This window comes from Hemicordylus capensis, chromosome 5 (assembly GCF_027244095.1).
Source record: "Hemicordylus capensis ecotype Gifberg chromosome 5, rHemCap1.1.pri, whole genome shotgun sequence".
Taxonomy (NCBI): Eukaryota; Metazoa; Chordata; class Lepidosauria; order Squamata; family Cordylidae; genus Hemicordylus; species Hemicordylus capensis.
Window position 1 is genome coordinate 247,325,447 of NC_069661.1, and position 16,991 is coordinate 247,342,437.

A 16,991-nucleotide genomic window follows, 5' to 3' on the forward strand; every position below is an offset into this window, starting at 1 on the left:
AAAAGCGCCTTCCTCTGCATGATCCCCACCGCACATTAAGGTCATCTGAGGAGGTCCGTCTCCAGTTACCACCAACTCGTCTCTTGGTGACTCAGAGGCAGACCTTCTCTGTAGCTGCTCTTGGGCTGTGGAAGGCACTCCCGGCAGAAATCCATAATTTGAGTTCATTACTGTCTTTCAGGAGAGCCCTTAAAAACTATCTGTTTGGCCTGGCCTTCCAGGGTTTTTAAACTACTGTTTTAAATGGTTGCCCTGGTTTTCTTTTTAGCTGTTTGCATGTTTAATTGGTTTTGTTCTGTTTTTATAGTTTTGATTTTAATTGTTAGTTGGTTTTAATTGTTTTTATCCTGTTGTAAACCACCCTGAGCCGTTTTGGAAGGGCGGTATATAAATCGAATAAATAAATAAATAAATAATTTATTTCACATATTTTTATACCGTCCAAAACTTACGTCTCTGGGTGGTTAAAGCACAGCGCTGCTGGGGAAAATGTGATGGAGGAGTAAGAGCACCCTTCTCAGCCCTTAAAGCTATCCCCCGCCCTTTCCAGGCACTTCCCTACCATTTTGACTGATTATCAGAGCAGCCTCTACATGGGATGGGGCCAGAGTTTTGTGGAAGAGCATCAGCATTCTTGCGTGCAGGAGGTCCCAGGCTTACTCCCTGAAAACATCCCCAGGTAGGGCTGGGAGAGACTCCTGCCTGTAACCTTGGAGAGCTGCTGCCAGTCAGTGTAGACAGTACTGAGCTAGATGGACCTTAGCAGCATGTGAAACAGAAGGCTGCACACTGTGTGATGCTTTAGTGATCATTCACATGCATTTACACAAATGTGTGTGTTGAGGTCAGGATGCTTCCACTCCCCTGTCTGCTATTTAACTTCTGGGGAGCCTAGGGAGAGGGTTGAGCCCCAAAGGCAAGACTAACATTTGAAAATGCACTCCCGAACATCTCTCAGAAAAGCAAAATGGGGATTCAGCGGGGACAAGAGGTCCCAGAGATTGTCCCTGGCGATAATGGGGAGTGTGTTAATCACAGGCTACAAGCAAGCGGTGGAGTGAAGCAACTGGGGAGCCTACCGTTTTGTACTGTCTCATCAGATAAACCCCCATCAACCTGGCCTTCAACTCATTTTAAGTCTATTAGAACCTGAGGCTCTCAGACTCAGCTGCCAAGAGGGAGACAATGAGATTTCCCTCACAACCTTGTAGAGCAAGGTCAAAGGGCAAAACTTTGTGTATAGTCTTGGCAAAGACGGAACCATCAGGCAAATAATGGAAAGAGAAGGAAGTGACCGGTCTATAAGTGGAGATCCGTTTTCTACCAGTTGTCACGGCCCAGTCTCAATCTGTCCCGTGATCTTAAATTCCACCACTGCCACCAAGTAGACATTTCTATTTTCTCTGGACTTCCAAACCTCTGTTGCATTCAAAGTTAGATAGTGAGAGAAAGCTTCTAAGCATGAGGTGGGGAAAACAGATAGAAGCTATGGATTTTTGAATTCAAAACAAGGAATTTTGCTTTAAAACAGTTCAATTAAAAAAAAACAGGTTTAAAAACAAAACAAAAACTTAGTACGCCCCCCCCCCCACCACAGCAGCCATATGAGCATAAGCAGTGTGGTGTAGTGGTTAGAGTGCTGGACTAGGACCAGGGAGACCCAAGTTCAAATCCCTATTCAGCCATGATACTTGCTGGGTGACTCTGGGCCAGTCACTTCTCTCTCAGCCTAACCTACTTCACAGGGTTGTCATGAGGAGAAATTTAACTATGTATTTAATTTAACTCTGGGCTCCTTGGAGGAAGAGTGGAATATAAATGTAATAACTAAGTAAATAAATAAATAGGGAGAAGAGTGCATCCAATCTATCTACCGTATTTCCCTGAAAATAAGACAGTGTCTTATATTAATTTTAGCCCCAAAAAATGCACTAGGGCAATTAACGGTACATCAGAAATTACTGCTAGGTCTTACTTTTGGGGTAGGTCTTACTTTCGGGGAAACAGGGTAACCTACACCTACTATTGTGCCTTGACCCAGAGTCCTTTCCAGGAGTTTTCTTACAATCACTTCTAATCAGCTTCTGCAGTGAGTCTGGCTTTTTCCTTTGCTCAGACACAGACCATGCTCTTTCTCTCCAGTACTGATGGGTTCAATTCCAGCCAGTTCCTTCAGCTGCTTTGAAAGTGATTCTGTTCTCAAGAGAGTTTTCAGCTTAACTCTCCCAGTGATTTCTCAGCTCTATTTTCAGTAGCTCTTCTTCACTCAGCTCTTCTCTTCTGGCTCTCCAAGACTACTTCAGCTGCCCAAATCCTTCATTTTTATACATGTAACTCCACCCACTTGGGGGGGGGCTTAAATCCCCCCAAAAAACCCAGACAACATTTTTCACTTTCTAGACTTTCTAGACTCTAGAAACTTTTGACCTCAGAAAACAAGCTATGAGAACACACAATGGGGAACAGGCAGCCATTTTAGAACATAAACAACTTAATTCATAATGCAAAACAAGCAACAAAATGGAAGATTAACCTTCATCCTTCACACTGATACATAGGATTATGATGGTATGTCCTCGGATAGAAACATCTGGCCCTGGGATAGAAGGTTGGTCATGGGGACTCCAGAAACCTGGTGTGGTGAATTGGCATCCTAGGAGCCCTTGAGTGGGACAATTGCCACAATGGTGCTGATCCTCAGAGTAGTCTATCACATAAAAACATAAGAACAACCCTGCTGGATCAGGCCAAAGGCCTCTCTAGTCCAACATCCTGTCTCACACAGTGTCCCACCAGATGCCTCTAAGAAGCCCACAGATAAAAGGGCATTTCCCCACAGGCAAGAGGGCATGCCCTCTCTCCTGCTGTTGCTCCCCTGCAGCTGGTATTTAGAGGCATCTTGCCTCCAAGGCTGGAGGTGGCCTATAGCTGAGCTCCACCCACAAGGTGCTGAGATCTGAGCTCCAACCACAAGGTGCTGGTAATGGCAGGCATCAGCTAGTGCAGCCAACCAAACAACCAACAGACAATCAGGAGAGCCACTGACAGTCGGGAAAGGACATAGGAACCTAGGAAGCTGCCTTATACTGAGTCAGACCCTTGGTCCATCTAGCTCAGTATTGTCTGCACAGACTGGCAGTGGCTTCTTCAAGGTTTTACAGGCAGGCAGGAGTCTCTCTTGGTCCTGTCTGTAGATGCCTGAGAGGAAACTTGAAACCTTCTGCTCTTCCCAGAGTGGCTGCATACCCTAAGGGGAATATCTCACGGAGCTGTTTATGGTCTCCTATCTGGAGATGCCAGGGAGGGAACTTGAAGCCTCCTCCATGCAAGCATGCAGGTGCTCTTTCCAGAGCAGCCCCATCCCCTGAGGGGAATATCTTACGGCGCTCACATCATGTGGTCTCCCATTCAAATGCAAACAAGGGTGGACCCTGCTTAGCAAAGGGGGCAACTCATGCTTGCTACCACAAAGACCAACTCTCCTCCCATGACAGCAAGGCGGCATCTGGGTGAGCACAGTCAGGAAGTCCTGCTGCACCGATAACAGTTGGCTGTAACTGAGGCTCTTAAATAAAGTCCAGGAAGGCTTCCATTTGGTGTTTCTCAGTTTCATTCCCTACGGATGGGGGTGCTCCTGTCTCCACCTCCCAAGGAGATTCCTCTGCCTTGTGAGGAGACCCCTTCTGCACAGGCCTGCAGGCTAGCAGCCCAGCATCTTGGTCCTGCTGCCACATCTGGATCGGGGTTTGATGGCAGCATTGTTCTTGGGGATGAGGAGGAGACAATGGTGTTTCCCCAGTAGGGATTGGACCCTGCGTCTCCAGGACACAGTCTTTTTCTGGTGCAGCCAATGCTCCCTAGAGCTATGGGTGGTAGGTGCGAGGAGATGAAGGATCTCTGATTCTGGACTTGGCAGAATCACGTGCACGCTCACTGGGTACTTCCACTTACTTCTGGTCCGAGGAGTGGACAGGGCAGCAGGGAGGTACGCCGGACTGGTTTGCAATGGAGCGCCAATGGGGGGAAAGTGGAGGGAGGGGTAAGTGCACCCTCCCACTCTTAAAGTCAACCACCCCCCGCCTTTGAACTTCCCCCTCCCGGTTCCGTGCACATCCCTAATGGAGGACCTAACCTGAGGTTTCTCAGAAGCAACTTCCCTGATCATGGCTGCATATTTTCCAACTGCTGCTGAAATGTCTTCCCTGTAAATCTTCATGGTTTTTGTAAGTACCTGTAAGAAAAATAGTTCCTTTTTTAAAAGAAAAGCAGCAGCATGTCCTGCTCAACTCATTTGGGAACATTTGTTGATAAAGAAGTTTGAGATGCATTTATCTAATGAATTAATTGACTAAATGTTGTTACCTTAGGAGAAATGAGAAATTTCATGTGGCACTGAAGAAGATGAGTGTCTCCTTGACCATGACTTTGAGGGAAGCCATCTTGATTTCCCAGCAGTTAAAAATCATTTAAGACTAAGAGGATTGTAATTTAACTGTAATCATTGGCACCCAATTAGAGTTAAGAATTGGTTAAACTTAACATTGTGGAGATTTGACTTTTGAAGTGGAAAATGGTGCTGACCGATTGAACTCTTAATCACACCCTTCAGCATCCTCGGTTGGATTCCTTCCCATCCTCCCAGCTGACTTGGCTAATCTTTGCCAAGTGTCACCTTCCTTTTCTTCTGAAGTTTCTGCGTCAACCAGACAGACTTAGCCAGACTCCCTTCTGATCATGGAAACCATCTTCACACGCTCAGGAACTTTGTGAATTAGTTTGTTCCAAATGTTCTTATTTGGGAGTTGGAGGTAGTGTTTATTATTTATTATTATTTATTTATTCATTCAATTTCTATACTGCCCCTCCAAAAATGGCTCAGGGCAGTTTACACAGAGAAATAACAAATAAATAAATTTATTGTTTTAGCTGGAAACACTGCATCTTCTCTGAGGGGTTTCTTGTAAGTGTCCCTCTGCCTACAAAAATATAAACCTGTCAACTTGGGGTGCATTGACTTCACTGAAAGAGAATAACAAAAAGGTCACCACAAGGTGTACTTTCCCTGTTGGACAGGATTGCAGTAATTCCAAACATACCACAATACATTCAGCAAATGCAGGTTTACAAGGAGCAGTTTATAAGGAACAGTAGCTGACATCCTGAATAACAATATGTACCTAGCGCACATAGCCTCCACAATTGTGCATAACCTCCACAATTCTGAAGTGCAGGTGCTCCTGCACAAGAGCGCAACAATTTTCACTGTTCTCCCCATGTTCAGGAAGCTGTTTTCAACAGCAGAAACACATATAACAGCAATCGGCCTTGTTTTGACAAGGTCAGGGGCGTAACTATAATAGAGCAAGGGGAGACAGTTGTCTGGGAGCCCACTGCCTTGGGGAGCCCCCCAGAGGCAAGTCACATGACTGACTCCCCCAGCTGCACACCCGCCTGAGCTTCCTTCAGTTATAGTCATCCTCCAAAATTGATGTGAGTGTTAAGACCTGGAGCTACCAGAACAGCATAGCTTTCTCTAGTACCATTAAATGACTTGCATCGTCCACAATTTACAAAACCTTTAAAACAATAATTTAGGATGATGTTCTGTTGTGGCACAGAGGCTATTTATATATAGCAATAGCAATAGCAATAGCACTTACATTTATATACCGCTCTATAGCTGGAAGCTCTCTAAGCGGTTTACAATGATTTAGCATATTGCCCCCCAACATTCTGGGAACATTCTGGGTATTTATATATATAAATATATAAATTTTACTATACTTTTTGTTACCACTATTCAGCCTCATTTAAGATTTCTTTACTTCATGAGCTGAGCTTCAGTGATGGGGGTGCATTTTAAAATCTTGTCCCTGGGCCCACTCCAACCTTGCTACGCCCCTGGACAAGGTTGTTTTGACAGAACAAACTTCAAAAGGTTCCGAGTGCTTTGGCCATAGGAAATAATGGGGAAACTCAAAATACCCCATTGATCCCAATGGGCAGCTCCTAGGGACACCAAATTGGGTTGGGTGGTATGGCATGATGGGTGTTACCTACCATCCAACCCATGAAAGAAATGAGTGGTTTTAAACACATTCTTAACCTTTCCTTTATTCTGTTTCCTTGTTGTGCTGGTCATAGACTCTAATAAACGTTGAACTGAAATGAACCTTTCCTCAAAACCCCCATAGGCTTGCAAGCCAATTGGAAGCCAGTGCCAGAAAAGCAACCAGCAAGGGAAAAACAGTCCTCCAGAATGGAACTCCAAACGTCAAAATGTTTCTAATCGAAGCAGGTTTTTTTCTCCTGAGCTTGAAACAGGCCCTTTATTTAAAGGGCATTTTGTTTCGAGCTTCAGAAGACATGCATCAAAACCTTTTGCACATCCCTACTTTAGAAGCATGGAGGCTAGTGCTAGTACTGCGTGCAGGGTTTGGTTTAGAGCACACTCACAACATTAGTCAGGATGTCAGTCAGTGACTAAAATGATAATATAAATAGCAACTATTATTTTTTATTGTCTAATTAAAAAATTGGCAGAATGGAATGGACAAAAGAGATAATTGCCCTGCCAGTGGGCTTACAATCTAAAGCCTAGGACAACAAAACAAAAGCAGAAAAGAAAGAAAACACGCCAGGCTGCTCCACAGTACCATGGTGCAATGAAGGTGAGGGCCCGCGCATGCTGCATGAGGTCAGATCCCAAGGCTGCCAAGCAGAGGGTGCATTGCTAACCTATCTCGCTTGCCTTGTTGGGGAAGTGGAGCCTCTATATCTGGGGAACCATGCTAGGACCATACTTGGTGAATCATACCTGTGCATTGTAAGCCATGGGAAACTCTGGTGGAGGCCCGTTGTGGTCCTCCTAAAGTGCAGATTGGTTGTCCAACCTGGGTAGAGGATGAAAGATCAGTCAAGCCCAGACTAATCATACCCAGATGGAATTAAATCAGAGCAAAAGACATACAATGGCCGCGTTTGCACACAACATGAAACTGGAGGTTGCTGAACCCGCGGTTAATTTTTTTAACCTGAATCGCATCACAGATGTTTGTCCAACCGCAGCTCAGCAACCTCTGTTTTCAGGGCAGAGGAGCCCCTACTCTTCCAGATACACCGAGGCTGCATCCCAGCAAGCTCCATAGTGCTCGCGTCACCAGACTGTGGACAAGGCATCACGACGTCTCTAGGGTGGCAACCATTGCCCATGATCTTCAAAAGGTTGTGCTGAGCACAATTGTGCTTTTTCGGAATGGTCCGCCTGCCCTCGGCAGGGAAAGGGCATTTAAACCCCTTTAAATGCCATGCCATACAGGCCCTTCTTCTGACAGCGATTGCACTGGAGCTCTTGTAAGAGTCCCACAACAAAACAGTCTCGTACAAACACAATTTCTGACAGGGATGCTGAGGGGCACTATTATCCAGTTACTCAGGAAAGGGAAAGGGACACAATGAAGTCCTAGGAGGTGATATGTATATGAAGGAGGGCAAAGGATCCTGATATATGGCCCACTGTGACCAAGGATGCTCTTGCGATGGTTCACTCCAGCAAAGTGTTCCATAGAGACAAAACCACATTCTTGCCCTCATGAGAAGGCCAGTCCACTGCAGAGGACTTAAGGCTCGCCAGACCAATCTTCCATCAGACTGCACAGTGATGAGTTGAGTTATCAAAGAGAGAGAGAGGGAGGGAGAGAGAGAGACCACTTGCACAGGAGACCTGTTCTCTCTGGTTAATGATAGATCTTTTGCACAACAACTCCCTCCTCTCTAGGGAAGCCTTTGACACACTCAAAGGAGATTTTGATGCTCCATGGCTCTGGGCGTAGCCAGGTGGGCAGACTGGGGAAACACCAGGATCGGGGACAGATGTTTACTCTCATTCAAATTTCCTGGGTTTGGACCAGTGTTGTGGTGTAGGCAGATCTGCCGCCATGGGGAATTGCATGGGAGGGGAGCCCCAGTTGTCTGTGACCCCAGGAAGTGGGGTTGCCGTTCCAGGCAAAAATAAAGATGGACATGTTCTGTTCAAATGGGTGGATGGCCTGGCAGAGAGCCTGCTTTGATTGCTTCTTTGCAGCAGTCGCTAAGAGATGGAGAGATGTTGCCGGGGTACCCATCCCTGTGGCTTGCTTGTATCGAGCAACCAAGGCTGGTTGGCATCTGCCGTCTGGCCACCATGCGTGTCTCCATAGCCTGACACTCTCGTGAGGGGAGCAGTCCATGGGAGAAGGGATGTCATCACACACTATTAGTGATTCTGCCCGACACCCCTGTCTCCACAGACAGTTCTTCTCATGAGTTGTGAAGGGGTATCCCCATGGCCTTGTACTTCCATGAGTGAGTGAGTGGTCTGCTCAGGAAGTGTATCCATCATCATCACTCATGTCAAATCACTCCTTTCATTGGAGGCAATGCTGATTCTGCTGCCCTGGCATCCTTGAGGTATCAGAAAGCAGATCAGGAGATTGTTCAGGACCCATAGAATTTGAAAAGAAGACTTAACTTTCATGATGTTCCCCAAATGGTTTCAAGAAAAATCAATGAACAGAAATAGGATCTGGCTTCTGAATTTTAAGTGTGATGGCAGCGGCTGACATTGCATTGTAACACAATGGGCCCGCAGTTGTACAACTATGCTCTTGTGCAAATGCAAAAAATAGTGCAAACAGAGTAAAGGTAAAGTGTGCCGTCAAGTCGATTTTGACATCTGGCGCCCACATTGCCCTCTGGTTTTCTTTGGTAGAATACAGGAGGGGTTTACCATTGCCTCCTCCCACGCAGTCTGAGATGATGCCTTTCAGCATCTTCCAATACTGCTGCTGCCCGATATAGTAGCAGTAGGGGTTTGAACCAGCAACCTTCTGCTTGTTAGTCAAGCATTTCCCTGCTGTAGAACATTGGAAATAATGTCCACTTAGCCCACTCTCTCCGCAGACGACCCGTCAGTTGGCTGCGGGCGGCCGAACCGGCCGCCCACACAACTGCTGGTTCCGTTGTGGAGCTGGCGGGGGTTGGGGAGTTTGGGGGCCACACAGCCCCCAGAAGCTCCAGCATGCCCTGCCCTGCGTGAGCTCCCAGGACATGCTGGAGAGACCCCCGAGTCGGCAGGCTGCTTTTTAGCCTCCCAGTCGGGGATCTACTCGTGAGTTGCCGAGGTTCGGCAACTCACAATCAGAAAGCCTAGGTTAGCAGAGCGCTCGTTCTGCTAAGCTGGGCTTAAGGGAGGACTACTTAAGCAGGTGACTCACTTCTGTGAGACCAGCTTGGCTGCAAGCCTGGTAGTTCTCACAGTCTGCCAAAATCGGGGTAGGCTCCCTTAGCCCAATTTTGGCAGAATGTGAGAATAGCCTCAGTGGCTATACTATTGCACAACTGCATTTGCACAATTCTTGTGTTTGTACAAGAGCTCACTTGCACAACTGCAGGTACATTGTGGTACAATGCGCATGGAACATTGTATAGTATGAGAGCCAGCGGTGGTGAGATGTATGAATGCATGGGTACTATTTGAAGGGTTATATCATACAAACCTTTTCCCCCCTTTTTGCCACTCAACAGTTTGACATAGATAAAGAAGCAGGTGAGAGGCAGATATACCACCGGTACTGCATGGAACGGGCGTCAGTACATTGTGCCCACGTCTTCACCACGGTCTCTCAGATAACTGCCATAGAAGCAGAACACATGCTCAAGAGAAAAACTGGTAAGACTAGCTTGTCTGAGAGGATTTGGAGCATAAGGGACCGAAATAATCAAACAGATGATCAACAATCGGATAATAATGGCAAGAACTTGTATAGCCAGGGAGTGGAAAGGCGGCAAAGGGTTAGAAGATGAGTTTAAAAGAATTCAGAGTACTTTGCATAGGGTATTTGGTAGTATTTGGTGAATATTTTGTGAACACAGGGAGAGATGATTAGATTATTATGAAAACTGAAATCATTTAATATGATTTTGTAATCAATATTTTATTTAGCATGTCTCAATATTGTGTTTGAGTGAGATAGTAGATAAAAGTGATTAAATGAATTTGTGAAATTATGTCTACTAATACTGTATATTAGTCTTAGAAAAAGAATTTGTGTATGTATGTATTTATTTAATTATATTTGTATACTGCCCCAAACTTGCGTGTCTGGGCGGTTTACAACAACGTAAAACAAAAATTGAAACATTAAAACAATTTAAAACCACAATTCAAATTAAAAAGCCTGGATGAATAAATGCATCTTTAAAGACTTCTAAAAACCTGTCAGAGATGTGGAGGCTCTTATTTCAGCACGGAGTGCATCCCAAAGTTTCTAATTGATTAATAGAATAGAATTGATTAATAGAATTGATTACTAGAATATAATTAATTAATAGAATAGAAATAAAATTGATTATTAGATTATTATTGTTGCTATATTCTAAATATTGGCAGATATGAAGATAATTACTCAAAGTAGCCCCATGGAAATTAAAAGGGCAAGTTTGGTAATACCTAACTTGTCCTTTTAATGTCAATGGGTCTACTCTGAGTCATTTTCCTCATTGTGTCAGCCAGTATTTATTCTATCCTGCATTCTTGCTGAGGTATTTAAGGCAGCTTATGACCATGAAATTGAAAATAACACAATATCAACAAATAGTAACTGCTAAAACACACCTACCACTTGTGTTCTCTCCAGTTGTGTCCTTCCAGTAGAAACCAGAGGGACAGATTAAAAGTTAAAACAGTGGGTTTGTTCTCAGGACCAGAAGCTGAGTTGGAGGAACGTCCCACGGTGTGCTTTCCCAAGGAACGGCCACGTACTGGCAAAAAGCAAGGCAAGAGGAGGGGGAATCGATGGTTTGGGTAGGACGATGATGGCCAGTCCACCTCCTGTACCTAGCATTGTATGAAGGGCAAAGGAAAAGCAAGCCCCATGCTGTTCCACCCACATCACCTCTAGCACACTAGATTTTGACCACCTTCCCTTCCCCTGGAAGCTTTCGGTGCCACCTGAAGATATTTCCCTGCACTGCTGTCTGAGCAACCCTCGGGGATATATTTTCGAGTGGAACTACTTTTGCAGGTAAGTTTGACAACCTGGACTGCAGTGTTCGCTGTAACAGGGAGTCCAAGATGTTGTTGACTACGACTCCCATCTTCCCCACCTGTAGTGGCTTTTGGCTGAGGATTGTGGGAGTTGTAGTCAACAACATCTAAGAATCCCTGTGACAGCGAACACTGCTGAATGGGACAGTGGGGCAGATATTTTCGTAACAATTAATAAGTATAGGACCTCTGTTCTTCTTTGTATCTGGTTAGCTTAAGTTTGTTCTAAATGCTCTTCTCCCATCAATTAAAACTGCTGTCACCAATTAGATCCCCCCGCCCACACACACACACACACACACACACACTGATTAAATCAATTAAACCAAATTGGGAGCCTCCACATGTTGCTGAAATACAACTCCCATCAGCCCCAGCTACAATTTATTGTGGCTGGGGATGATAGGAGTTGTAGTTCAGCAACATCTGGAGGCTCCCAGTTTGGGAACCACTGAACTAAACAATTGATCTGTTCAATCGATTAAAGTTTGCTGGCCTATGGGGAAGCCCTACACTAGAAATGTCTGATGCTGAATGTCAGTCTGCAAAGTTGTGAAATCCAGTCATTGCTCAGAAAAGGTCAGTGATCCTTGCCACAGTAGATCATTAAGCCTGAAATCTGCCCAAGGGCATTATGATTAAAATGGATAGTTTGTGGTTGTAAAGAAGGCAAAATTTCACTCCCAGGTAATTGACATCTGCATTCTGACAGCCACCATGTTTCAGGAGGCAGGGTTGCAGCAGAGCTGACTCAAGAAGGAGGCAAGAATGACATCAAGCCACTTATTCAGGCTTCGGCCCCAGGAGGGATCTCCCATGCTCCTCTTTGGAGCCCTATTCCTGCAAAACAACCTTCCAGACTTTGAACTTTGAGCAGGGCTGTTTTGGAATTGCTCCTGTATTTTAAAGCACTCAATAGCAAAACAGTGGGTCAGATTTAGGGTTGCCGCATTCGTAGGAGAGAATTCCTGGGCACAACCATCATTAGGAGCAAATTTTAAAACCCTACTTTTTGGATCGGGATTGGAAAGGATGCTTGACAGTGGAGCTTGCTTCATGCATTTTTCTTTAGAGCACCCTTTGCCCAGGAGAAGGTTAGGAGTGTTTCACCTTACTAAACACCATCAAATATGGGAAATAAATATGATGACAGTAACACAAGTGCAGATGAGAAATGAAATAGACCTGTATTAAGTGCTTACTTTGTTTATAACAGTTTGTTATAAAGCAATGAGTGCTCTAGAGAGAAGTGGGACCCCAACAATGCCACTAGAGGAAAGGGGGCTCTCCCTAAATGCCCCACAGCTAAACCCAGTGTGACTTTGCTTATCCTTTTGGATCTCTCGAAAGTTTTCAGTACCATCAACCATGGTATCCTTCTGGGTTACCTGAGGGATTGGGTGGCACTGTTTTACAGTGGTTTCAGGGGCGGAGCCACCATTGGGCCAACGGGTTCAAAGGACCCGGGCCGCTGACCAATCAGGGGCCGTGTCTCGCAGCCCCGACACCCCTCCCCTGTCTGACATCAGACACGGGGGTGCTAGTTGAGCTCCCGAGTGGGGGCCGTGCAGCCTATTCAGGAACTAAACTAAGGCTGGTGCTGCGTTCGCAGTGCCAGCCTAAGTAGCTCCTGAAGGGGCTGCGCGGCCCCTTCAGGAGTTAAAAGACTGGTGCTGCTTTTGCAGTGCAGCCCAGGAGCGGCTCTTCCCTGCAGGAGGAGCCACTCCTGGGCTGCACTGAGAAAGCGTGGCCCCTTCAGGAGTTAAACTGCAACTCCCTGGCCTCCCGAATGGACCCTCAAGGCTCCATTCCACCAGACCACGCCCCGTGTCTGACATCAGGCATGGGGGCATGGCTAGCCCAGTGTCTGTCGTCAGATGCGGGGGCGGGGCCAAGGGGGGCTACCATGGTCCCACTCCGCGGCTGCGTGGTTCCACTCCTACCTCTCTGGTAGGTTCCAGATGGTGTTGCGTGGAGACTGTTGCTCTGCAAAGCAAGAGCTACAGTATGGAGTTCCACAAAGCTTCATACTGTCTCCTGTGCTCTTTAACATCTACATGAAACTGCTGGAAGAGATCATCAGGAGATTTGGTGCAGGGTGTTATCAATATGCTGATGACATCCATATCTATTTCTCCATATCAACCTCATCAGAAAATGGTATAACTTCCCTAAATGCTTGCCTGGAGGTGGTAATGGGCTGGATGAGGGACTTAATTTTATTTTGGTTCAAACTGAAGTTGAATCCAAATAGAACACAGGTACTGACTGTGGGGGTCAGGACCCAAGAGATGGTTTAGATCTGCCTGTTCTGGATGGGGTACCACTCCCTCTGAAAGTGCAGGTACGTCGCTTGGGAATACACCTGGATCCAAATCTTTCTCTGGTTTCTCAGGTTGAGGCAGTGGCCTGGAGAGCTTTTTATCAGCTCTGGCTAATACATCAGCTATGTCCATTCCTGGAGGTAAATGAACTTTTAAAAGTGGTGCATATGCTGGTAACTTCCAGGCTTGGTTATTGTAATGTGCTCTACATGGGGCTGCCTTTGTATGTAGTCTGGAAACTGCAATTGGAACAGAATGCAGCAGACAGACTACTCTCTGGGATAGCCCAAAGGGTCCATATAACACCAATTTTAAAAGAACTGCACGGGCTGCTGATATGTTTCAAAGTGAAATATAGAGTGCTGGTTATTACATATAAAGCCTTCAATGGCTTAGGTTCAGGGTACCTTAGAGAGTGCCTTCTTTGTCATGAACCATGCCACCTATTAAGACTATCAAGGAGGTCCAGTTATGGTTGCTACCAGTTCGTTTGGTGGCAACTTGAGACCGGGCCTTCTCTGTGGCTGCTTCAGGGCTTTGGAATATGCTTCCTGTTGAAATAAGAGCATCTCCATCTCTGATTGCTTTTATTAAGACCCTCAAGACACACCTGTTTTCTCAAGCTTTTAACTGAAATTAATTTTAAACCATTTGCTTTTATTTTGTGAAATTGTTTTGTTTTTCCCTCTGCTTTGTATTTGTTGTGCTTTAAATTGTGTGCACTACGTAGAGATACACATATCAGGTGGTTTATAAATATGATTGATTGATTGATTGATTAAAAAATATACTATACTATACTATACTATACTATACTATACTATACTATACTATATTATACTATACTATACTACAACTATACTATACTATACCATATTATTCTATACATAAAGTTAAAGTGTGCCGTTGAGTCAGTGTTGACTCCCAGTGACCACAGAGCCCTGAGGTTGTCTTTGGTAGAATACAGGAAGGGTTTACAATTGCCGTCTCCCGTGCAGTATGAGATGATGCCTTTCAGCATCTTCCTATATCACTGTTGCCCGATATAGGTGTTTCCCATAGTCTGGGAAACATACCAGCCGGGATTCGAACCGGCAACCTCTGGCTTGCTAGTCAAGTCATTTCCCCACTGCGCCATTAGGTGGCTAAGCTATACCAAAAAAGAAAGCAAAGAAAAACATTTTGACAAGACTCTACATTTCACTTTCCTGCTATTCATCTGTACCTTATTCTGTCCCTTCTTCACTGGTATAATGCAAGATATTTCACTTCTGATGTGACATTTTTGTCGTGGAATCCATTTGTATCATTTCCTAGCAAGATTATCATCTCCAGTGAACCTCTCCAACCAGAGAGCTAACAGGTACTAAGGAGAGTAGGGTTCCTTACCTTTAATAGTTGCTCAGAAGAAGGATTTTTTTTTTTTTTTTCAAATATGGCTTGTCATTCAGGGGTAAGAAAAGCTGCTTCCCTTTTCCAAACTGAGGTTTTGGGGGAAATCAGATTTTGCAACTTATCCCCTGCCACACATATGTCACAACATTGTCTGTAGCAGACATGGACCAACATGGGCCAACCAAAAGCTGCACTGCAAATCATTCCCCCCAGAATGAGCAAAATATCACCCACTGCCTTTCCTCTGCTGTTTTTCAGACGTCGTCACTCCAAATGGCCTGAACATTAAGAAATTCTCAGCCATGCATGAATTCCAGAATCTGCATGCCACCTGCAAGGCCAGGATCCAAGAGTTTGTTCGAGGCCATTTCTACGGGTAGGATTACTTTGACCTTTTACTTTGAAAGTTACTTGCCAGTTCACTTTCACAGCGTGAATTCAAAATTTTTCTTCAGTTTGCCTCTGAGGACAATGTCTCCACAGCCTTTTCAAAGCTTAGATTGGTGTGGGTTTCCAATTGGCTGATTAAACTGCTATAGCTGGGGGGCATGCTTAAGAACAGAGCTTCCAGCTTCTGGCTTTCTGTAAATTGCTCCCCTGCCTCTCTAAATTGAAAACGAAATCTTCCAAAAATCCCACAAAAGTAGAAAAACAGTCCCCATCTTTATATTGGAGATCTTGCATTTTCTTTCTTAAATTAAAGGTGTATGCCCACCCTTTCTTCATATGCAAGGGATCTAGCTTGCTTAGCATGTCCTTTGAGGTTCCAAGTTCACATATAGCAAAAAGTAGATTTTTACTCACAGAAGCTGCTATCATCGCTCCAGCTTTCGCATCTTGGAGAAACCATTTCTCTTTGAAAGTTTTCTCAGCATTTGTGGGTCCATCGGGAGGGGGGGGTCCTCCTCAGTAACGTTTTGGAGTCCTTCTGCTTTCAGTGCAATCCTCAATCGAGTCTTCCATTCCAAATAGTTGTCTGCATTCAGGATAGTCAGCCTGAGTTTTCCCTCTAGGTAAGTAGCCATTCTCACCGGCTCCAAAAGGTAGTTGCTGTAGATTAGCAATTCAAAGTGTCCACACTAGATCTCAATGGATCTCCTGGAACAAACCTAACTCTCTAGTTGCAGCACACGCAGCTCAAAATACTGGGCTCCCATAACCTGTTGGAAATTCTCTGTGGTGAGAGAATCCCTTTTCTCATTATAGCAGAGTGCACAGAGGCACAACACAGCGGATTAGTTAAGCATGTGTGTGTGCTGAGAGTAAAGTAACTTGGAGCCAATTCATAGTTTCAAATCAATATAAAAGGCATTTATTAAGGAACTCCATTCTAGATAGGAAAGTGAGGATTTAGGATCTCTAATCTATCTATCTAGCTGGATGCAGATGGATTCTGCATCCTTTCTGCACATATGGTGCAGGGAGAGAAGCTTGCCATGTAGAAGGGCAGGTAGGGAAGAAAGAGAGAGAAAGGAAGTTAGTCCCTGAGATTAGCAATCTACACATCAAAGGGATAGCATCAGAGCAGTGGAGAAGTGATGACAAATGTCTTGACCCTCTAGCCCTCTGACTTACTAGTCTGTCCTCCACTGTCTGAGACAAAGAGACAGCGCAAAGTCCTTTAACTTCCAACAGGGAGCACAAGTGTCTGCTGGCTATTTAGGGTTCCCACAGCTGAAGTGTCAAACAGGAACTATTATTCTCTCTCTCTCTCTCTCTCTCTCTCTCTCTCTCTCTCTCTCTCTCTCTTCTGAGGCGTACCCATCGCTAATCCCATGTGTGGCAGCTCTCACAAGAGTTCGCGAGTAGCTGCTGGATAGCAACGGGAACAGGCGGGAGGGAAGAAAATGGCGGTGGTGCCAGCAGCTGGGCTGGGGGCCTGGCAGGGGGAAAGACAGCGGTGAATGGTGGTGGCAGGTGGCCAGCCGGCTGGTGGGCAGACAGAGAAAATGGCAGGGGCAGGTGGAAAAAGGGAATGGAGGCTGGGCAGGAAGAAAACAGAGGCGGCGGGCAGGGGAAGCAACGCGTAGGGGGCGGGGGCGGGGGCGAACTACAGGTGCAGATGTTCTGTGCCCGGCCCAGCTAGTAGTAGTAGTTGTTGTTATATAAAAATAATCTGTATTTGTTAGCCACCCCATAACAAATTGTTCTAAGGAATTCTGAGTTCCCTGTTAAAAAGCAATTTT

At 45.4% G+C, this 16,991-nt stretch overlaps 1 protein-coding gene across 1 annotated transcript in view; it reads left to right on the plus strand.

The window, feature by feature from the left end:
- GYS2 (glycogen synthase 2) overlaps window positions 1-16,991 on the plus strand; it is an 86,890-nt gene that overhangs the window by 46,286 nt on the left and 23,613 nt on the right. The window contains exons 5-6 of the mRNA XM_053251206.1: window positions 9,565-9,709; window positions 15,064-15,181. Coding sequence (XP_053107181.1) covers window positions 9,565-9,709; window positions 15,064-15,181 — 263 coding nt within the window. The remainder of the gene's footprint in view (window positions 1-9,564; window positions 9,710-15,063; window positions 15,182-16,991) is intronic.